Source organism: Rhinatrema bivittatum, chromosome 1 (assembly GCF_901001135.1).
Source record: "Rhinatrema bivittatum chromosome 1, aRhiBiv1.1, whole genome shotgun sequence".
In the NCBI taxonomy this organism is placed as follows: Eukaryota; Metazoa; Chordata; class Amphibia; order Gymnophiona; family Rhinatrematidae; genus Rhinatrema; species Rhinatrema bivittatum.
In genome coordinates, this window is record NC_042615.1 from 39,960,807 (window position 1) to 39,984,922 (window position 24,116).

A 24,116-nucleotide genomic window follows, 5' to 3' on the forward strand; every position below is an offset into this window, starting at 1 on the left:
GGAAGGGCCCATAAGGTATCATCACAGGACAGTGGCGGCAAATTAATTTCCTCCTTCTTTTCTCCTAAACTTTAAAGCAATCCCCAGTAGGGAGATGCACGTCCACCATCTGCTGGAGACAGAGAATATTGGCAGGCTGATGTCACTGCAGTGATACATATAGTGTGATATCAGCTTTGCTCCGTCTCCATATGCATAACCCATAGTGTGATATCAGCTTTGCTCCGTCTCCATATGCATAACCCATAGAAAGTTTTCTATGCTTAAATCCTGCCCCGAATAGGAGTAGTACCAAATACAATTCAGGGATACTGGAGAAGAATGGATGGAGAGGTACTAGAGCCATTAGGTCGTGACACCAAGAAGCAGCCGCAGTTGAGGGTGAAGAGTATTTGCTCAGGAGCCCGGGCAGCTGGTTAAAGGTGAATGAGCAGTTACTGTAATTTGAGTGGTGAGACTAATAAAAGTAGTAGTGGTGTGGGGGATGGGTGAGGTGTCGTTGGAGTAGGATTAATGAACATCGCAGGACCATACGGAAAAGAGTGCCTCTTACTTTGCATGCAGGTACCAAGAGAGAAAAAAACAAGATGACAGCAAGATTTTAGCTTTCAAACCGCAGAAACATTTTTTTTTCAAATACACCCGACAGAAAAAAAAGAGCCTCTTGTTTATAACTTCTACGAAACTAAACAGGCAGACGTACAATTCTGTGCAGAAGACTCGCCTCCAACAACCTGTACGGCGCCACCTGGGCACCACGGACTGCCCTACGCTTCCCGGATTGGGCCTCGGGTTGCCTACGTCACGCCGTAGCTCCTTCTCCCTTATGACGCCCCTCGCCCCGCTTTGAGAGTTCACTTTCCGTGAAGGCTGCGCATGCCCTGCTCTCTATGGCACTTGGAATGACGTAGGTGATTGAAGCGTTTGCGTGCGAGAGGCATCCCCAGAGCGAGGAGGAAGCGGGAGGCGGAGGGGGGAAAAGATCGCCGGCAGCTCGCTTTCCGTGGACCCGGGCTCTGCTGGCGGGGAGGGTGAGTCTTGTCAGGAGGGCGCTGCTGGTCACTTCTTCCCGACTGTCACCTTCGGGCTCAGTTTCTGAACTGGCGGCCGGCAGGCTTATAGGTTCGGGTAAAACGGGGCCGGAAGCTGAGGCCCGGATCCCAGACTTGAGCTGGCGGAGTGCGCTGTGGTTGGTGGCAGGCGGAGCTCAGTGACGCGGTTGTCGCCATCTTTGATGTGGGTAGGGTAGCTTTGGGTCGTCCTGACGAGTTTCTTCTAGCCTGCTGCAGCAGATAATCTGAGCGTGGCATATTATTTTAATTACACCCGTTTGGTAGTTGAGTAAACTTGTCGATCGCTGCTGAGTGCGCGTGCAGGGTGTTTTTTTTTGTTCACGGAATCTGTTTTGAAAGCACTAAATCCACTGAAGCTATGGATAAGTAGCGTTCTCTCATTTTCTGTTTTAATTTGCGTGAGTGGTTTTGTTTAAGGGCACTGCCTTAGTTGGACCAAGATGACCGATTACAAACCCCTTCAAACAGTATCTATACCTGTATCCCCCTTTCGAGTCTGTCCTTATGCTACATGAAACTGAGATGTAAATGTAATGAGACTTTATTAAACATTGATTTTAATCCACTTTGAGACCAGTTTAGAAAAGGTGTAATATCAAACGTTTAGAAACAAATAAATAGAAGTTTGACTGTTTTAAAACTCAAGCGATTTATTGCTACCTGACATTTTGTGGCCCATTGGCATTTTGACAGCTCTAAAACTTCGTGCATGACATTTGCAAAGACAGAGTGCAGCCAGAAAGTTATTGTAAATTGAGGTCTCAGAGACTTGGCAGATGCTTATAGCTATTGATTTATGGGTTAAGGGAAGCCAGGGTTCAAATCCCGCTGCTGCCACTTGTGATGTTGGGCATGTCAGTTCACCCTCCATTACCTGATTTACTAAGGCTTTTCTCCAATTCAGTCAGTGTCTAAAGGAAGATAGCTTGATGAATCAGGCCCTTAAATTGTGAGACCTCTGGGGTCAGGGATTACCTACAATACCTGAATGTAATCCGCTTTGAAGAGTCTGAAAAAGTGGAAAATAAATACATTAATTAAGCCCATTGTCTCAAGTCAATTTTGTATATCATTGCTCTGCTATGAAAGAAGGCCCTTGATTTTCAGATTAACCATTTTAACAATCTTGGCTGTGTTCATTTTAATAAGGTGCAGGAACTTCTATCCTTAAGTGCTGCAGACAGGTCTGGATTTCAGGACATCCACAATGAATATGCCTCTCGTTCCTTGGGGTAGTCTATAAACCAGACCTATTTGTGGAACTCGAGGACAGGCATTGCTTACCCAGTGACTGCCTGCAGGTTTGGCTGATTTCTGATGAGCCATGCTGTGTGCACTGTGACATTTTGAATGGTAAGACACTGGTGGTAAAGCAATAAGTAATATAAAGCATTTGGGAATTTTTTATTTGGAGGCATTGTATAAATATATACTTTTTTCAATATTTAGAAGTGCCACAAGGAACAACTTCCTCACTCTTCAGTTGAAAAGTTTTGCTGTCCTTGCACTGCATGCACTGACCGTGCACCTGAAATATAGCCTATCAAGCAATCTGATTAATAATACAATTCATTTTTCATAGTGCTGCAGGCTGTACACAGCAGTGTACAATGGTGATATTTATTCAGGTATAAGTAGAGCTTACAATCTAAATGGGCACCCAAAGCAGCGAGAGATAGCGACTTGCCCAAGGTCACAAGGGGTGTCAGTGTGCAAGTGGGATTTTAACCCTAACTTCCCTGGTTCCCAGCCTAATGTTCTGGACATGCCGCCTCTGATTGGGCGATGGTCCCCGGTGGCTTAATATATGCATGTTGTGTAAATGGAGAGGAAAGGAAACAAACAAAAGGAGAACAAGTGTATGGGTAAGGACTTTGCACTGCGTGGGGTCCAGTAGCAAGATTTTCAGTGCCTTCCAGTAGGAAAGCAATATTGAGACTTCACTCTAATTTACATTGGTGAAAACTGAATCACCATATCCATAGTCACCTCCCTGAAGATCAGTGGGCTTCTCAAATGCTGCAGTTAGGAGTAGTGTGGCTTGTGTACGCCACATATATTCCCAAAGCTCTGTTCACTCTTTTTTTTTTTTCTCTTTTGCTGGTTTTCTTTTTGTCTTCACTGCATAATGCATTTTTATCTTTTCATTCCCTCCAATGGTGTGATAGTAAGTGTCCAAAACTAAAAAAAAACAAAAAGCAAACACTAAAATCATTACTGAAATTCTTTTTGTAAACTTAAAGCCAAAACTAAAATTTGGTACAAGATGTGCCATGAAATTCTCCCATGGATCTCAGTGCCACGTGGCCAGCATAATTCCTCTCCTTTTCTCACACAGTGGTAGCTGAGGCAAACCCAGGTAAATAAAGGCAGTAAAACGAGACACCATGCTGAGATATTTCTGGCTGCTTCTGATCTTCTGCCATCCCTCCCAGTGTACTCTGGGTTTTGTAGTTCTAGGCCTGGAGGAAATGCCAGTCTGTGTAGGATGTGAGAACTATCGAAAGGCAACAGACGGGCCTGCACCCAGGCCAGGAATGTCCCAAATAGAGGGAATGAGAACCTGTGGTCCCTTTGTAACTTTAGTAAATTGTATTTTGCTTGTAGGCCTTCAGATATTTGGTGTTTTTATGAAAATTTTAATTTTTTTACTTAAGTTTTTTGGGAGGTAATTTTAATCTGTGTTTCCACATTGCTGTCACTTTGTCTTGGTTTGCTTTTTCAGTTATTTCAAATTAAAAGTACATTTTATAAATACTTATTAGAAGCTCTATGTACAGTGTTTTGTTTTTTTTCTCCCATTCCCATCACAGCCCCAGGACTTTTCCCTTACCTAGAACAGTCCTCCACACTCCCAGCACAGTCCAGTATAGCCCCAGCACTCTTCCCTCACCCAGCAGAGCCCGCCACAATCCCACTACTCTCCCTTCCAAACAGTCCCAGAGCTCTCGCCTCCATACTGACTCTCGGGCCCTGCTTCTCCCGGAAGCCCCAGGACCTGCACTGACACTGTTCATGGTGACCACCACCAGTACATGGACTCTAGGGCTCACACGGGCATTCAGTCATCTGATGGCCCAAGAATTCGCCCCACTGCTCCACCTTCTGGTGGCTTCAGTGACTGTAATAACACTCTGCTTCCTGGTGAGCACAACGGTGCTTCAGTGGCCCAGGACCTGCATCAGCAGCACGCCTGCAGTTCTTGTGGTGACACTCTGCTTCCTGGGCCTGCACTGTACCTAGTCTCCCCATAGGCCCCAATTTTTCCATCAAGGTTGTTCTTTCAGTTTCAATTGTTAATCAGAAACCCTGATAATTGATTTATTCACCTTTCTAAACTTGTGCTCAAGGCGAGTTACAGTCCAGGTACAGTGGGGTAGGCCCTTGTCTGAGAGGGATTACAGTTTAAATTGGTACGTGGGGCAATGCAAGTGACTTTCCCAAAGTCCCAAGGAGCGGCTTTCAAACCCTGGCGTTCCTTGTTTTCATCCCATTCCTCTGACCCCCTAGATCATGACACTTATTTGTGTTTGCACTTGTCTTTTTTTCACAGCATACATTTAATTGTCCAGCAATGCTGTTAAAAACAAGTTCAAGGTTGTACAAACCACCCCAGTGCCACATTTAGGGAAAAACTGTCATCTCTGAGGGGAATGAGTATAATTGTGACTGTCTTAAATACAGGGGAAACACTTCCTCCATTACTACCATGGCTCTGTCATCCTGTACGCTGCTGTCACATCGACGTTCTTTTTCTGGTCGCTTGTATTTATCGCTGGCGGCTTGTAGAGCTGAAGGATGCAAGCATTCAGAACCGTGGCATTACCGGAGAAAGCTTTTCTGTCCAGATTATATTACTCCTCTGATGGAGGCCAGTTTGGGCCTAAATACAGCATTGGAGAGAGATGTTTGGACCATTTGAGTACGAGTAATCATTCACAAGTAAAGTGGTGCTTCCCTAAGGGCTTCCCAAACCTCTGCTGGTGAGCCCTCTGCCAGTCCGGTTTTCAGGCTATCCACAATGAATATGCACGGCAGAAATTTGCATGCATTGGAGACCCAGGGCAAGTCCTGGAATAGAGGATGGAGGTCATATTTTATTTTAAACTTTGATATCTTTTCAAAGGTAAAGCTAAAAGACGAGATCTCAAGAGGACATCAGTCACTTCTTCTGCAGCTGTGATATCTGAAGAGGGACTTTTGTGGTCTTGAAAACTCATGTATTACATTTTTTGTTGGTCCTTTTAAAAAGGTACCACAGCCTGTAGGAAGTGTGTTTGCTGGACTTCAGGGTTTTCATATAAATTAGGTCTATGGGACCCAGCCCCGGATTCAGAGAATTGACAGTAGGCCACAATTGTAGCCTGGTGTGCATTTAGTTTGCCACTGACCGCATAGAAACAGAAGATGATGGCAGATAAGGGCCATGTAATCTGCTCAGTCATTCCTGGGTGCAGCGCCACAGACCTCAACTGGATCTCTGGCCCTTCAGCTCCACTGCTTCTCATAGTGCTGAATTTAAAACCCAAGCAAATGGGGACGACTTTCCTGTTTTCAGGAAGTTGATTACGAACCTGCTTTTTGCATCCTAGGAAAAGACTGACGTACTGGACTCTGGAATGGAATGCAAAGGTACTTCCACCAGCGGGAAGGTGAATCAATATGTGGAATAATGGCTTTCAGAAGTTCAGCCAGGATGATGGCATCCTCATTTAGCAGGCCGCCTGGCCTGTATGAGCTAGATTTTCCCAGTCTTTTTATTCTTTTGAAGAATGAGTCTGATAAGGGCCGCATTTAAAGATGGTAGTATTTCTCCCTCACACGCAGAATCACTGGATGTGTCAGTCAGTGGATCAGTAACACGATTCTGCTCTTAAACCATCCAGACCTGGAGGTTTGGCCAATTTTAAATAACCAGTTGTTTTCCCAACCCCTTGTGCCGGGTGTAGGATATTTTTCAATTTATGTTCGTCCTGTTCACTAAGCCGTGGCAGCTTAATATCTTGCAAAATAAAATTCTGCTGTCTTCATACCCAAATATGCTTCTTTATTCAAGGCATTAAAATGATTAAAAAACAAACAAACATAAGTGATATCTTCCTCCTGGAACCTTTTCTGCTCTCAAGATATCTGTAAGAGCTGCGATTTAAACTGGATCTTCTGCTTCTCCTGTCTTATTTCCATACAGGTGAAAACTGGGCCTTGTGCCTTGGATATAATATTTGGTGCTTTTTGCTGAAAGATTAAGAATTATCCTAGCATCTTTTTTGCCATTATAAGTTGACTAGAACGCATGCCCATTTTCAATGCTGATTATTGCCCCTTAAAACTGCTTTAGCTGTTTCCCAGATGTGAGAGAGCTGGTGTAGACTTGAAGTGCCTTCCTTCCACCTCTGCTGAAAGAAAACTTGTGATGTGTCCGAGTAAAGCTTCCCGGGTGAATTCCGAATGGAGCGCTTGTTTATTTTGTGCAGTGGGGAGGCTCAGTTGGTGAAACAGTGGCATGATGCGATGAAGGAGCAGTTCTCTCGGCAGGCCTGTTAAGCAGATAAATTGGGATGAGGAAATCGAATCTGGAAAAGATTTTCTGAGATGGTGTCCTATCTTTTTCTAGATCCATTGTGAAATTAAAATCTCCTCCTGGTGTCCTCATGTTATAATCAAATTCCAGTTATTTTAGCTGATAAATGCTAAAAAAAATTAAAAAAAAAAAAAAGGGCTCCAAAAAACTCCCGAATGAGAGCGCTTACTGGGAGCATAAACATTAGGCAGGAGGAGTTTCTGGTTTTTCAGCCTAACACCTTCCTGTGATGTATCCACCCCCGTCGCATCCTCTGAGGGGAAGAGACCCCTGTGCTGAAACGGGGACTCCTGCCTTCCCATTGCTCTAGGAAGAGACAGACGCTGGGCAGCCCGGCCGGGTCTCTGGCAGGAGTGCGCTCTGGAGAGCTCTGCTTTTGTGAAGAAGAGAAGGGACTTCTCCCTCTTTCAGGGATGAAGGAGTCCCTGCTCTGTTAAAGGGTGGAGGGCAAATTCCAAGTCACCTGCTCTGGGACAAAGTCTGCGCCTGCGTTTTTGCTCAGGGGCTTTATACCAGTTTTTGAAGAGAGCGCACGCATGGATGTTCCCTTTGAAGCTTGCCGCACGTATGAGGGGAGCGCCCTCGCTTGCTTTTTCCGTGGGTAGATTTTTCTTTTATTGCTGGTAAAGTGTGCGTAAAGGTTTGAAAAACACCATCTGCATGTCTTCCCCCCTCCGGACTTAGCCAGGCCCCTGGGAACGCGTCCCTTCAATGTGGCGAGCAGCCTGCACGTACTGAGGGAGCGTGGGTGTCAGACCGCTGATTTTAACTGATGATTTTATCCAGGCTCAAAGATCTAGAAAAGGATTCTCCAGCCTCGGCAGCCCCCAAAACCTATCGTCTGTTATCCTTCCATGGGAAATAGTGCGGTAAAAGAAAGTCCTGAATGCGTACTCTCTGTACTTTAGGAATTTGCCTTGTCCACTATGGAGTATTGCAGTGCCCTATGTATAGTTTACCTAAACGTCAGGTGAGGGCATTGCAGTTGGTGCTGAATGCAGCTGTTCGTCCGTTTGTGACGGAGACCCCTTTGAGGGACCACATTACCTGAGGACCCTGCACAGACTCCAGGTCGATCAAAGAATTACATTTCACACTTTATCCTTGGTGCATCGTGCAGTTCATGAGGAGGGCTGGACTACCTAAAGGTGCAAATGTCATGCTGTTTGCCAATTCGGATCTTGTGTTCGGAGGGGGCTTCTTTGTTATCAGTTTCTGGGGGTACCAAAGCTAGATTGCAGGGGACTAGGAATAGAGCTTTCTTGAGAGTTGTCCTTTCTTTGTGGAACAGGCTCCCTAAGAAATTTGTTAACCACAGGATTATAAAGATCTTATGAAAGCAGGTGAAGGCACATTTGCTCCGTGAGGCTTTTGGGTGAGTGTTGAGGTTTTTAATTGTTTTTATGCTGTATGTCCTTGGTTTTATATGTTTGTATTGTGAACTTCTCAGAATAGATGTCTGGTAATTGGGTGGGTAAGGAATCACTGTAAATAAAATAAATAAATATTGGCTGGGAAGTGGTTAAGGCTGCTAGGTGGTGGCGTTTCTCGTCGTAATTCCTACACACACAAACAGAAATACCTATACACTGCACTGAGCTGATATCCACATTTATTGTCACAGTAAAGTGAATATATATAATAATCTAACACTCATAAAAATTGCTATGCACATAAGAATAAGGTATGATGTTATCAAGGGAAAATAATACAAGTATAATAGAAGATAAGATACAAGAAAGTATAGGCAGAGAATAAGTAAATAAAAAAAAAAAGAGAGAATGTTTACAATGTAATACTATATATGTTTATATCCGTGAGATTGACTCTCAGCTGAGATTCGATGGACAATCTTCACTCTAAGGACACCGCACTGGAGCACAGCATGTCGTTGAACATCTTGTGTTACTGCTAGTATGACTTATTGGTCTTGCAGTGCGACTTATGATGATATGTTATCTTTCTTTGTCTGACTTTCCTGTCAATACCCAGTCATCAGTCATACTATTCACTTTTTTCTTTCTCATGCATACTAGTCCTAAAGCAGAGGGGCCCTGCCAGATATTAAGAACATAAGAAATTGCCATACTGAGTCAGACCAAGGGTCCATCAAGGCCAGCATCCTGTTTCCAACAGTGGCCAAACCAGGCCACAAGAACCTGGCAAGTACCCAAACACTAAGAAGATCCCATGCTACTGATGCAATTAATAGCAGTGGCTATTCCCTAAGTAACTTGATTAATAGCTGTTAATGGACTTATCCAAACCTTTTTTAAACCCAGCTACACTAACTGTACTAACCACATCCTCTGGCAACAAATTCCAGAGCTTAATTGTGCATTGAGTGAAAAAGAACTTTCTCCGATTAGTTTTAAATGTGCTACTTGCTAACTTCATGGAATGTCCCCTAGTCCTTCTATTATCCGACAGAGTAAATAACCAATTCAAATCTACCCGTTCTAGACCTCTCTTGATTTTAAAGACCTCTATCATATCCCCCTCAGCTCAAGAAAGGTCAGCAGAATGTGACCTAGCACTCAAAATCTAATGGTTTAGTTTTTCAGAGGAGACAAGGAGCTTAACGGAAAAGAGAAGCCAAAAAACATAACAAATCCTAAATATATATATTCACAATTTATACAGCTCAGTCAGTGGTTCATTTCTCTGGGGCTTAAGTGGCCCACAACCCCTAACATCGAAGTGACTTCACATTTACTGTCCCTATTAATACACTCTCCCTGGCTCAAATATGTATTGAAAAGGTAAATGAGGTTGGAATAAATCTCTTTAATCTTAATTTCTGCATAGGAAGCCTGATCTTGCCGGGGTTGGAGACCGGTCTGTTCACATCTGCACGGGCACAGAGCCTTGCAACAGACGCCAGCGGTGTTTAAAATATTACATTTCAAAAATCCCCAAACCTTTTTCACCTTGTGCACATTCAGACATCTACAAACATCCAGTCTAGGAGAGTCACAGTGGTCGTCTACGTATTTAGCATTTCCTAGAGTGTCCAGGATTTTATGTCCTCTGTTTTTGCAAGATCCTAATTGTGGCTGGGTAAATGATCGTGCATTTGATTTTTTCTCTTTTTGAGTAATTCTCCTTACCAGGGAGATTTTGTTCTTCCTTTGGCAGTCACTCCTGCCAAGTGATTTTGGAACAGGAATAGTTTATTATTATTGTGAACAAGTGTGGGAATGAGCTGTTTGTCCTGCCCCATCCAAGTTTTACAGAAACAACTGTAACGTAGTGCATTACGTTCAAAGTAAATCTAAAACAGTAATGTTAATGTTAAATATTGGGTGACGAAGCCAACCAAGAGACTATAGCGATTGTCGCTCATGGCTCATTGTCCTACTAATCTGGGTTATAATAAAGCAAGCAAGGGCTAGATTTAACAGACAGAGTGGCCGCCCAGGAAGGGAAGGTTGAAAAGAGACTGAGGAATTGGCGAAAATGCCGACAGTCCTGAACGAAGTTCACCATGTTCTGTTCAGTTATTGAAAGAAAAACGTAGTAAGTAGAGTGGGCAGTGCCATGCTTTCTGTTTCTGGTGTGATATAGTAACTTTGTTTTTTCCCTGGTCCCAGCCAGTTTAACTTTTTTATTTTTTTAAATGCCAAAGTTTGTTTCTGAAATTGGCAGGTACCAATGTGAGAAGATTTTGTGCTTCCCCCCCATCCCTTCTTCAGTCCTTCTGGCCGCCAGTTTGATAGAAAAATGATCAAATCGGTTTGAAGATGAAGACATATTTTTAAAAAGCTCATGTGGATTTAAATGAAGAGCAGACAAAGATTCCAAATTACCTGACCCGGTAAATAACAGTACAAAGGATACATTTAATGGTCTATGCAGACTCCAGACGTCTATAAAATCAGATTAGCGAATTAGACTGTAGGGCACTAAATGAAGAGACAGGCATCTTGGGGATGTGGTGGGAAAAGCATAGCCAAGGGGACACTGAGCCCAGTTCAAAATATATCAAAATGAGATGGAGGGCTGGCACTCTTTATTAAGGATGGCTTGCAGTCATGTAGGATAAAAGCTTTGCAGGCAATAAACCTACATCCTCCTGACCAGCATGGGGAAACGGAGATTAGACTGGCAACTACAATTGGATATACTGTAATAATGGGGTATTTCAGTTACTCCAGTATCGATTGGGTGACTGTCTCATTGTCTTGGAGATCAAGTTTCCAGATAGCATAAATGACTGCAGATAGATAATGTGCATAATCTGGGTATTGCTTACTCTGTCGCTCTCAAAAATGCATATTTGTTATGCTTTTTCCAGATGTGAAGATCACCACCTCATACATCTGGGAATGAGCAATAAAGGATGGGTCATCCTCATTTATCTATTTATCCCAATTTGATTGCCTTATTAACGCTACTCAAGCCATAAAATTATAGCAGTCAGTTACATATTTGAGTACATAAACCAACTTAAACCACAAACTAACAACCCGTCCACCCCTCTTGTTGGTTCTTCACCCACCCGGAATGGTTGCTGTCGAAGATAGGATGTGGGGCTCTGTGGACCATTGATCTGACCCTGCATGGCATTTCTTCTCTGCCGTGGGCTTTAATTTCAGCCGGATCTAACCGCTACTGTGCTACAGCTTCTTTTTGAGAATGTTTTCCACTTCTGCTGTTTATTATTCTTTAATGTTTTTCTTTGACTTAAATCTATTGTTTTACAGCTTTTCTGATTCCTGCCTACACCTTCTCTCTTTAAACTCCTTGTCTCTCCTGGTAGCAATGCTAGCAAGGTTAATTGTCCCCTTAGCATGGGATGCAGTATGGATGCAGTCCAGACCGTGAGTTGAGCCTCCTGTTCAGCAGATGGAGACAGACAAAAACTGAAAGGGTATCCTATATCAGAACAGAGCCTACACTGCATCCCTTCAGTATTTCTGTCTCCAGCGGATGCAGGCAGCTGAACCTGTGGCTCCCTTCCTTTTCTCAATTTCTTTCTACCTGTGAGATTGTTCCTTCTCCTGTGTTGTTGTCTATCAGATCAAGCAAGTATTATCTTATTTCTGTGCAAAAAAAAGTCAAAGATCCAAAACTCCTGCTTTGGGAGACAGCTCTGTCTCCTCGCTCTTAGGGGATCCTAGGGGGGGGGGGGGTTGCCCCTTGTTATATAGCCTAGGACCCCTTTTCCCTGTGACCTGCTTGTCTGCTGGGGCGATACTGGTGGTCCAGTCACTCCCCCTCCTTGCTTGTGCTGCCTTACAGGATTTAACAGGGAAGCTCAATTCCCCTGCCTTCATTTAAGTTTACCAAAAAAAAGGCAAGAAACAAGCGAATTCAGCACCTTTTGTGCACGGATAGCAGCACAGCAGAGTTGTTCTCCTGCCTCTGCTGCTGGGGCAGCACAGCTCAGCTGATTCTCCCTCCAGCGGCTTTTCTAACCTGCCTTCATGCCGCGATCCAGTGGCTGGCCAACCTACGGGGAGCCTGCAATTCGGCTCTCCTGCTACGGGCTCTGCTCTCACTGTTTGCCCGGAAGGGAGGGCCTCTCCGCGGCTGCAACTAAATCGACAGCCTGGGCTCGTTCCCCCAAATGCATGACTAGGCCGTCCTCAGAAAACCGTGGGAACGGCGGACATTTTGGGAGCGGGTTTTTCTTCAGACTCTGGTCTGCAGGACTCAGGAGAGCCAGATTTAACTGTTTCACCGCCGGATTTAAGCCCAGTTAGAGCCCTGGAGGGGATTTTGATCCTTCTCCCCCCTTCCCCCTCCGTGCCCGGGAAATGCAGACCTTGTTTTTCCACAGAATTTGAGCTGTTAATGCACAAATCATATCTAGCTAGTTTGCAGGAACAGGATGACCCTTCGCCAGGTCCCTCCCCAGCTAAGATCCTTTGGGTGCCTGCTCTGCAGCCCCCTCCCATTTCGGATGTGCAGGGCTCGGTCGGGGTCAGAGTGATGCCGGGTCCTTCAGCCCTCTCCCCCCCACAGCCGCTGAGGTCCCTGATCCCAGTCAGGACTCTGACTTTCTCCCGGGTCCTCCACTCGAGGGTGACAACCCGCGTGTTCTCCGTTTGTTCCAAAGGGAAGAGCTGGATCCCCTCATTCCATTTATTTTACAGGAACGGGGAATTGATGTGCCACTTGATGATACTGTTTCAGCCCCTATGCCAGCTAATGTGGACCCGGTCCTGGCGGGACTTAGGGCTCCTCCACGTACGTTCCCGTTCCATCCTATGCACAAGCTGCTGCTCCTTTGAGAATGGGAGTCCCCTGAGGCGGGGCTCCGAGTAGGGAGAGCAATGGACAAGCTCTATCCCTTCCTGATGAATGCCTGGACATACTTAAAGTTCCCACGGTGGATTCTTCAGTCTCCGCTGTCACCAAGACACCACCATCCCAGTGGTGGGAGCCACAGCCTTGAAAGATGTTCAGGACTGCAAACTCGAGCTTTATCTCAAGCGCATCTTTGAAGTCTTGGCCTTAGGAGTCCGGGCGACAATCTGCAGCAGTCTCATGCAGTGGGCAAGCCTCAGGTGGATTCAACAATTGCTCAGCACCCAGGACCTCCTGTCTGCAGATGCGGATCAGGCAGAAAGGCTGGAAGGCAGCAGTGACATATGGGGCTGATGCCCTTTACGATTTGCTCCAAGTGCAGGCCAAGGCTATGGTTTCTCAGTGTCAGCCAGATGCCTCCTTTGGCTCTGCAATTGGGCAGCGGATTCCTCTTCCAAGTCGCAGTTGGGCCACTTCCTTTCAAGGGTAAGTTGCTTTTTGGTGAGGACCTTGAACAGCTTATTAAATCCTTGGGAGACAACAAGTTTCATAAGCTGCCAGAGGACTGACCGCCCAAAACAGTCCAAGTCTTTCTTCCCTTCGTGCTCTCGTTTTTGGGGGCAATGGTGGTATAATAGCAGAGCGTGGGGATTTTTTCCGAGAGGTACCTCCTCCAGATCCCATTCCTGGTCTCATTCCTTTTGTGGTTGCTAAACAGCACTCCACCACCAAGTCCTCGCCCCAGTGAGATGTGGCCGGCCCATTCCTCCATTCCAGACTTAGGTGGACGGCTGTCCCTGTTTCTCGAGGAATGGGTCAAGATTACTATGGATCAGTGGGTCCTAGAGGTGATAGAGAGAGGTTACGCATTAGAATTTGCTCAGGACCTACCGGGCCTTCACATAATTTCTCCCTGTGGCAGCCGGAAGTGGCCAGCGGTCGACCAGACCCTGGGCAGGCTCAAGCGCTCACTGCCATAGTTCCAGTCCAGGTGGAGGAACAAAGGTTCGGCCAGTATTCCATCTACTTCATCGTTCCCAAAAAGGACGGGTCTTTCCGGCCGATCTTGGATCTCAAGAGGTCAACCGGGTTCCCCATTTTCGGATGGAGACCCTGAAGGCTGTGATTGCGGCGGTTTGTGCAGGTGAATTTCTGGCCTCGCTCGACTTAACGGAGGCTTATCTGCACATACCGATATGCCACGACCATCAGAAGTATCTCAGGTTCAATATTCTGGGATAACACTTCCAGTTCCCGGTGCTCCTGTTCGGCCTCGCCACAGCGCCACGCACTTTTACCAAGGTCATTGTGGTAGTGGCGGCCGCTCTCCATCGGGAAGGAGTTCTGGTCCACCCTTACCTGGACGATTGGCTCATTCGGGCCAAGTCAGAGATACTCTGCAGGGTTGCAGTCGACAGAGCCTTGGCCTTCTGACTTCATTCGGGTGGATAATCAACTTTTCCAAGAGCAGTCTACAGCCATCCCAGATCCTGGAATTTCTCGGAGCATGATTCGACACCCAAGTCGGAAAGGTGTTCCTCCCAGGCGCTCGGGCACTCAAACTCATGGAGCAAGTGCGCAATTTTCTCTCGCTCTCGCTACCCACGGCCTGGGATTACCTTCAGGTCCTGGGGGTCCATGGCTTCCACTATCGATCTGGTTCCTTGGGCTTTTGCGCATATGCGTCCATTACAGAGAGCTTTGCTTTCCTGCTGGAAGCCGGTGTCAGAGCAGTTTCGGGCGGTCCTTCCGCTTTCAGACTCTACTATCGCAGACATGCAATGGTGGCTCTTGCTCACACACCTCCTGAAGGGGATGCCCTTACAGACTCCTCAATGGATCATTGTGATGACGGATGCCAGGCTATCCGGCTTGGGTGCAGTTTGCCAGACTCAGGCCACGCAGGGATGCTGATCCCCAGCTCAATCCCACTGGCACATCAATCGCCTGGAGGCCCGTGCAGTTCACCTGGCACTCAAGGTCTTTTTCCCTCTGATCTGTCACAAGGCGGTGCGGGTGCTCTCAGACAATGCCACCATGGTAGCCTATATCAATCGGCAGGGGGGCACCAGAAGTCGCCTGGTGGCTCTGGAAGCCAGCAAGCTCCTCGCCTGGGCGGAACGGCACTTGGATCGTCTGGCAGCTTCTCACATCGCGGGGAAGGAGAATGTTCAAGCCGACTTCCTCAGTCGTCAGCGTCTAGATCTCGGAGAGTGGGAATTGTCCGATGGAGCGATGGATCTCATCGTACGCAGGTGGGGGACCTCTCCTACGTTGACCTGATGGCTACTCTGGACACTGCGAAAGCTCCTAGATTCTTCAGCTGCAGACGGGAACACTGCTACAAAGGAGTGGATGCCCTGGTCCTTGAATGGCCTCACGACATTCTCCTGTATGTGTTTCCCCCTTGGCCTCTGGTGGGAAAAGTACTCAGAAGAATAGAACTTCATCTGGGTCCCGTCATTCTTGTGGCACCCGAGTGGCCCCACAGACCATGGTACGCGGATCTGGTGAACCTCGTGACAGACGGTCCTCTTTGCCTCGGCCACCTTCCACGTCTTCTCCGGCAGGGTCCCGTATCTTTCGATCAGGCAGATCACTTCTGTCTAGTGGCCTGGCTTTTGAACGGAAGCGACTAAGAAAGAAAGGATATAAAGAAGAAGTTATATCCACCCTGTTGTGGGCCCGTAAGCCTTCCACATCTCTCGCTTATGTTCGGGTTTAGAAAGTTTTTGAAAATGTATGTGCCAAGTCCGGAGTGCCGGTGCGCAAGGCTTCGGTATCCCAGGTCCTCTCCTTTCTCCAGAATGGCCTTTCCAAAGGTTTGTCTTTCAACTCCTTAAGGGTGCAGGTTTCTGCTCTCGGACCCTCTTGGGTAGCATTGATGGTTGCGCTTTGGCGGCTCATCTGGATGTCGTTCGTTGCCTCAAGGGTGCGAAGCATTTGACTCTGCCCGTATGGGCTACCTGTCCCTCATGGAGTCTTAACCTGGTGCTTAGGGTCCTTTGTGAGGCTCCCTTTGAACCCCTCAGGCGGGCCACGCTTAAGGATATAACTCTTAAGGCAATTTTTCTTGTTTCTATTTGCTCTGCCAGGAGGGTTTCGGAGCTTCAAGCTTTGTCCTATAGGGAACCTTTTCTCCGTTTTTCGGATTCTGGGTTCTCACTCAAGACGAAGGTTGTCTTCCTTTCACCTCAATCAGTCAGTGGAGCTCCCGGATTTTTTCTTCCGAAGAAATTGCGGACCAGTCTGGTGGTGACCTCTGGCGCTTGGATGTCAAACGAGTTTTATTGCGATATATCTCCAGGTTACAAATGAGTTTCGAGTCTCGGATCATCTATTTGTCTTATGGATTGGTTCAAATAGGGGAAACAAGGCTTCTAAGGCTACGATTGCTCGCTGGTTAAAGGAGGCGATTGCATCGGCATATATCTGTCGGGGCCGGACGGTTCCGGAGAGCTTGAAGTCCCACTCGTTGCGTTCTCAGGCTACTTCTTAGGCAGAGAGTCAGTCAGTCTCTCCGCAGGAAATATGCAGAGCAGCTACTTGGAAGTCTCTGCATACTTTTGCTCGTCATTATCACCTTCATGTGCAGGCACCAGTTTTTGGCTTCTTCGGGCAGCAGGTGCTTCGAGCGGGACTATCTCGGTCCCACCCTGTTTAGGGCAGCTTTGGTAATTCCATGGTCTGGACTGATCCGGGTACATACAGGGAAAGGAAAATTGGTTCTTACCTGCTAATTTTCATTCCTGTAATACCACGGATCAGTTCAGACTCCCTCCCGTGTACTGTCTGTTACGTCCGCTCGAAGTTCTTTTCTTTACAGTTTGTTGGATACCTCGACTGCCTATCATAACTTTAAGGCACCGGAAGCATCTACTAGATGAATGTGGATATACAGAGTTTTGAATTGTTCAATTTATCAGTTTTTTATTGCTTTCTTGATCTTCTACTAGTTATCTTTATCTGCTTTGACAACATTTATACTGAAGGGATGCAGGGTAGGCTCTGTCCTGATATAGGATACCCTTTCAGTTTTTTGTCTGTCTCCATCTGCTGAACAGGAGGCTCAACCCATGGTCTGGACTGATCCATGGTACTACAGGAACGAAAATTAGCAGGTAAGAACCAATTTTCCTATATCGCTGGGGTGATATCAGTGTTATCATTAAAATAAAAATATTCTACCATATAATCAGAGTACGCGATGGGGCCAGTAAGTGTTGGTTTTTTTTTCCTGAAAATTGATATTAGTGACAGTGTACAAATACGCATATCTCTTGCTGTTAATGTTGGAAATGTATTGGTCATTATTTTTTTCTTGATTTATATTTGAATATGTAAATTGCTGTAAAACCTTTGAACTGATGAGCTAAATATGAGAAAACTCTGTAACATCTCAATTTTAATTATTCAGATTTCTATCCTGCCTTTCCAGTTTACTCAAGACAAACATAGAAACATAGAAATGACGGCAGAAGAAGACCAAACGGCCCATCCAGTCTGCCCAGCAAGCTTTCACGCTTTTTTTTTTCTCTCATACTTATCTGTTACTCTTGGCCCTTATTAGTAACTTTTTGGTTCTAGTTTCTTTCCACCCCAGCCATTGATGTAGAGAGCAGTGCTAGAGCTGCATCTAAGTGAAGTATCTAGCTTAATTGGTTAGGGGTAGTAACTGCCGCAGTAAGCAAGCTACTCACATGCTTATTTGTTTACCCAGCCTGTGCCATTCAATCCTTTTTGGTTGTTGTCTGAATATAATTCCTCTTTTCTTTATTCCCCCCTGCCATTGAAGCAGTGAGTTGCACTGGATATATATTCCAAGTGAAGTATCAGGCTTAATTGATTCGGGGCAGTAACTGCCGTAACAGGCAAGCTACACCCATACTTATTTGTTTACCCAAACTATGTAATTCAGTCCTTGCTGGTTGTTGCCTGAATATAAATCCTCTTTTCCTCTCCCCCCCCCCCCTGCTGTTGAAGCAGAGAGCTATGCTGGATATGCATTGAAAGTGAAGTATCAGACTTATTTGGTTTGGGGTAGTAACCGCCGCAACAAGCAAGCTACTCCCTTGTTTTTCGTGAATGCAAATCCTTTTTACCACATTTCCCCCCTGCCGTTGAAGCATAGAGCAATGCTGGACAGTGAGAATGTTTATTGAATAAGGGTATTAATCTCCAGGTAGTAGCTGTCATTCCCGCAAGCTACCCCCATGCCTCTTCTCTTCATTCACATCCTCTAGACTTTATGGATCCACAGAATTTATCCCACGCCCCTTTTGAAGTCCTTCACAGTTTTGGTCTTCCCCACTTCCTCTGGAAGAGCGTTCCAGAGTACAATGTGTATATGTTCCAAAATACAATAGATGTTACAAAACAGTACTATAAATAATATAAAAACATATTCTAATATCGTATAGAAAAGCTGTTAAATAAATAAAATAAATATAAATAGCAATATAGGATTATAAGCATTCAACACCATAAACATAAAGCAGAAAAAGCAAAAACAGTAAACCATGAACTAAAAAAACCATTAAAATAGCACTACTAAAAAGCATAACATAAAAACATAATACAGTAAAAGTGAATCATGTCTCAAACTACTAAGTATCTGTTAAATTTGTTTGAAAAAGTTCAGTAAAAATTATATTTTTGCAATATAATTTTATACTGAACTTTTTCAAAGAGAAGATAGTAGACTATTGGTTATAGCAGTAGGCTGTGAAACAAAGAAGCCAGGATTCAAATCCTGCTTTTGCTCCTTGTGACCTTGGGCAGGTCACAAGGAGCAAAAGCAGTCTTACCTCCAGGTACAAAACTCAGATTGTGAGCCCTCTGGGGACAGGGAAATACCTATAGTACGGAAATGTAATCCACTTTTGAAGCACCTGAAAGGCGGAATAAAAAGCAAAATATAAAAAAAATTGTTGATGGCTGCTGTGATTTATGCCTTGCATATAATGTAAGATCCTTCCCTTTCTTTACTTTGAGCTCTGGTGTGGAAAAGTCTGTCCCTGTGGTATTATGGAATGGTTGCAATTGTCCACATCTCATCTTTACAGGTACTTCATAAACAGACATCTAGAAGTGGAGCTAACCTGGTCCAGGCCTTCAAAAGAACCCAAGTAGAGGCTGCCTGTTTTTCTGAATTGTTTGGTTGTGTCATATAACAGAAAACAGACTTTCTCTTTCTTGCAAGATCTTGCTATTTATTATTAAGTATTTTCAAAGCAGAGCCGGCCTTGTGGTTGTGTCTTGGACACCGCCTCTTGGCGGTAGGTTGGGATCTCTGGTGTCTATGGGTGAAATGTCCCTGAAGTTACACCTAACCCCATAGGGTAATGATTAACAGAACTTGACACTCCCAACCTCTCTCTCTCTCTCTCTCTCTCTGTTCTTTTGCAGTTTGTGAAAAATGCCTAAAAAGAAGACTGGTGCACGGAAGAAAGCTGAAAGTCGCCGAGAACGTGAAAAGCAGCTGCGAGCAGCAAGAGGCAATGTAGATTTGGCTAAACATCCTTGCAATGCGTCGATGGTAAGTGTGTGCGCCCATTGTAAAGCATTTGCTTTCCGTTGTTCAGTAAACGCAGCTCTGAAAGCTTAGTAAATCTGACTATCCCCCTGCGGAAACAGACGGCTGCTCCTTCCATGTCCTATACTGAATTTCCATTTCAGCACTCCAGAAGAATGGATTGAATGTAAGGGGAGCGCTGGATTCCTGAAACTCATGTAACTGCGTAGAGTCCGCAGTAGGGAATGCATGGGATGATGGCTCATTCTATACTCCCTGGATGACAGATGTATCTGTAGCGTTTCCTTACACTCATATAATTTTCTGTGCAGAGTTAACAGTAATTTGAAAAGTCTTGTCTGCATAATATTGTGGGTTGGGGGGGGGGTGCGTTTGAACTTTTTAAGCACTCTTAACCAAAATGTGTACACTCCTTCCCCCCCCATAACAAAAATCAAACTTTAAAAAGAAGTAGAAGGTGTTATGAAAACCATTACTCGGGGCAAACTTGACCAGTTTAACTTCAGTGCACTTTGAGCAGTGTAGAAACGGAGCCCCCCCCCACCCATTGGTGTCGGCTCCTAAGTATACCTTGCTGAGGATCTGGTAGAATATGCAGCCAGCCTGATGCAAAAGGTGTTACCTTGAGCGGCTACTGAACCTGTGCCCAGCGGTAGCCCACGCTTATTTGGTCTGGAAAAGAGAAGATGGAGAGAGAGGTCGAGTAGGGATGGGCTGTCATTTTTATTTGTTTCATTTGGCACGCACTAAATCGAATTAGTGCACTGTTTAAAAAAAAAAATGTAGCGTGTGCTAAAATGAAATGACACACAAAATTAAAAAAAAACAAAACCCTTTTAAAAACTGAAATGAAAAATGTTTGGTGCAGGCAGCTGGTGATGTGTCCTCCTCCATCTTCCCAGAGGAAAGGACAGGGAGCAGTGGGTTTGAATTGCAGCAGGGGGCAGTTTAGCTTAGACATTGAGTGCAGAAGATACTGGAATACGTTACCTAGGGACAGCGTGGAATTTCTAGAGGATCGTTGGAGCAGGTTAGACAAAGGGGTCTGGGATGTTCCTGCCTGAAGGCTGGAAGAAAGGCTGACCTTATCAGTCCCCCCTTCAATCCTGTTTTTAATCTATTTTTGCATTGTTTGGATGCTATTGTGGTTTCAAGGTTAACATGTATACATTGGTCCTAAATGTAGGTTTTTTGTTTTTTTTTTTATTTTACAGGAGTGTGATAAATGCCAAAGGTAATTTCTTTTTTTTTTTATTTTTTATGTTTTTGGTTTGGTAAATTTTTAAAAGAAAACACATACATTTGAAATGTGGTGGTGGAACAATTGTGAAGACTGAGCAAGGACCTGATCTCACATGGAAAAGGGTGCATGAGATGGTGGGAGTCGGCAGAGAGAACCTGGTCAGTAGAAAACTTTAGCTTTGCTGGTCATGTGCTGATTGGGTCTGGTGCAAATTAACCAATTAGTATTGCAGCCTGATAGAGAACAGAAGAGGAGGAAAGCAGAGGGCAGTCTGAGATAACATTAAAAAAAACTCCACAGTGACTATCTAGAAATGTGGGCAGAACCAAGAGGAACGTCAGGCACAGAGAGAAAAAAATTTAAAAAATGTAAAAAAAAAAAAAAAACCAAAAAAAAACCTGGCACCCTAGTGTTGCGAACTGTGGTATCAAAGACGATATTTGATGAGAAAGCGCTTAAAATAAAACCTTAGGTTTTTGTATTTAATAACTTCTTATTTTTCTTTTTATTTTTTCTTCCTGTAATAAAGGCGGCAGAAGAACAGAGCCTTTTGCTACTTTTGCAGTTCGGTACAAAAGTTGCCTATCTGCGCGCAGTGTGGTAAGTCAAAGAAAACAAATATTTAAAATGTAATCGTGACCAGCTGGAAGCCACGTCATTTTCCGTAAAAGCTTTTGGATGGCTCGCAAGCAGTTTGCCAGGCAGATTCTGGCAGTTCCTGAGAGGTTAGATTTTTGGCGGGTTCGGAAAATACGCCCCTCTGGCTGGGGGAACCGGCAGAGGGGGCTGCTTTCGCTGCGAGTCATGCTGCGCGGCTCTTTTTTCAGCGTTTCCGAGGCGCGCGTGGGAAGCGGAAGGACCTCTTTTTAATATTTGCTGCCATTTTTTTTTTTTACTGAAAAGTTGGTGCTCCTATGCTTTATAGCAGCGCGTGCTGGAAATTCCCTGCATGCACCCGCGTTAGCTCCCTGCCCGCCGGGTCCCATCGCCTCGTGCAGATTTGCGGGAACGTCCTCGCATTAAATTGCAGGTCGCCTTGGCGTGGGTACAGCCCGCATGCGCGCGAGGTTACTCGGACCTAGCAGAGGCGTTCCTGAGAGCGGGTTGCATTTCCAGAAGCGTGTGGCTAAAATTTCACGAGAAATTTCTGTGCACGTAGTTCTAGATAAAATTGTGTGTGGGTGATGCTGGTGTGATGATTTTTGAGGCAAACTTACGCGAATAAGCTTGCTTTGAAAATTGGTGTAACTTGTGTGCATTTTTTTTAAAATTTAAATAACTTCTGAAGGATGTTACAAAATCCCCCCTTACAATGTATATTGGGTTACATACTAAAGGGTATTTTTTCACTGGTAACAAAACAAACCACAGATAAACCATACAAGGTCAGTTTTATCCCAGCATATTGCTGTCATTAGGTTTCTTCACGTGCAAAAGTCTCCGGTACAGGATGTCCATTCTCTCTAACGTCTCTGAGTGGCTTAAATGCCCAGGATGTCCACGGCTGTCTTGAGTTGGGGAATCTGTGGCTTTGTTTGCCCAGAAGGCCTGAGGTGGAAAGCAAGCGAAGGACTGCTCAGTATGACCCGTGCAGTCACTCTCCCTGCTCTGATACCACTTTCCTATGAGGCAGGGCTTTGGAATTTGAAGCCGCGCCCTCGTGGGTTGGGCTGTGACAATGTGTGCTTTTTGCTTTTCAGGTAAAACAAAGTGCATGATGAAATCCTCGGACTGTGTCATTAAGCACGCTGGCGTCTACAGCACGGGTCTTGCCATGGTGGTAAGTACGCAAGAGTGGGAAAGGCATTTTGGTGGGCTGGATCCTGTAAAGTCCCCTGCCTGCTTTAGTACAGCGGCACCGTGACTTGGGGGGTGGGGGATCAGGGAGCTGAAGGAGCATTCGGGAATATTGAGTATAAAAGGAAAATTGTTTTATGCTTCTATTGTGATTCTTTGCAGTTTGTGATATACTTTTATTGTATTGATATAAAGAATTCCTAGCTAAAACGTGTTCAAATTCCCCAGAGCCCCCTACTCCCCGTCGTTCTCCTCAGTCCAACTCCTTCCACCCTTCTCAGCATGACTCCAGTACTCCTTTCCCCAGAGTCAGCACAGTCTGACCTGCCACTCTTGAGTCCAGCTTAACCCCTAGTTCTCTATTCCCTTCTCCCCAGCATAATCTCTTCCTCTTGCCAACTTAACCATAGAAATCTTTGATCACCCACTCAGCCCAGTCCCAAAACACTTCCAACCTCCCTCACCAGCCCGACCTGCCAGTTCTCTTCAGTGTTGTTTGCTGCAGTGTTCACCTCCGCAGCTGGAGGGGGAAAGAGCACCAGCGGCCAAAAGCAGAGGCAGAAGTGAGTAAATGAACAGGCGCTACTGTCTGCCTCCCCAGCAATCATTGTGCAGGCACTGGGACGGGAAGGGATTGACAGAGCTCCTGCTGCGAGAGAGAGAGGAGCTGTAGAGCAGCAGGAGGCAGTGCTCATTCCCTGTACGTACCAGGATCAGTCTAGACTGCTGGGTTATGCCTCCTTTCCAGCAGATGGAGTCAGAGAAACAAACCAAAAGAACACCCCCCTATATAACCTGGTGTGCCACTTGCAATCCCCCAGTATATCTCTGACTCCAGCAGATGAAAGAGACATAACCTGCAGTCCTGATCCTCACCATCTTATTACCTCTCTGGGGTACCAGTTTGATTTGGGGGATCATTCTATTGACTAAATTCTGTAGAGCAGCAGGAGGCAGTGCTCATTCTCCCGCTGTTGTTACTGTGACCAGGTTGGGGGTGGGTGGGGGTGAGTGGCTTGTGGAGCACTCATGTGTATGCTAGCCTGTACCCCACCAGTGTGAGCGGTATCCAACAGACCCATTTAAATAAGCATTTTGGATATTATAATAATATATTTTTTAATTTGATATTGTTATAGTGTATTTCATTATTATGTATTGTAACACATATTGAGTATGGGTTTCTGTAGAAAGATTTGACCCAAACTAAAATTATTAGATGTAGGTCATTTCTTCAGGCATGGCCTCGTCTTCAGTTGTTTGAATAAAGGATATCCTGTCCTACAAAGACTCCAGTTTCCTCTGGGTTAATCTGCTCTGGGTATAAGGTTCTCTTAAAATCATATGATTTATACTAACAAAACATGAGTTGCTGCTTAAGGGGATTTCATCTGTTTTTGTCTTTTTCTTGTGTATGTGGTGTCCACATTGCTAGGGCTCGGGAATCACTGTAGCAAGCTTAAACTGGGACTTCTTTGGGACTTGAACACAATGAGCAAAAATGTGGAACCATGTAACTTTTTTTGTGATTTTGATTGTTTGCCGGTGTGTTTTTTTTTTTTAGCATTGGACTTGTATTTATTTTCTTCCTTCACCTTTTAAGTTTACATTCTTCATTGGAACTAATTATTT

General features: G+C 45.2%; 1 protein-coding gene across 4 annotated transcripts in view; it reads left to right on the forward strand.

The window, feature by feature from the left end:
- Positions 1–765: 765 nt before the first annotated feature.
- ZNF330 (zinc finger protein 330) overlaps positions 766–24,116 on the forward strand; it is a 65,733-nt gene continuing 42,382 nt past the window's right edge. The window contains exons 1-6 of one of the 4 annotated variants that reach the window (XM_029597712.1): positions 922–1,031; positions 8,691–8,816; positions 19,318–19,447; positions 20,659–20,678; positions 21,217–21,287; positions 22,388–22,467. In XM_029597712.1, the coding sequence (XP_029453572.1) occupies positions 19,328–19,447; positions 20,659–20,678; positions 21,217–21,287; positions 22,388–22,467 (291 nt within the window). In that variant the 5' untranslated portion in view covers positions 922–1,031; positions 8,691–8,816; positions 19,318–19,327. Of the gene's footprint in view, positions 1,032–8,014; positions 8,030–8,690; positions 8,817–19,317; positions 19,448–20,658; positions 20,679–21,216; positions 21,288–22,387; positions 22,468–24,116 lie in introns of those variants that run through there. The other 3 variants (XM_029597806.1, XM_029597626.1, XM_029597583.1) reach the window with 3 other exon arrangements.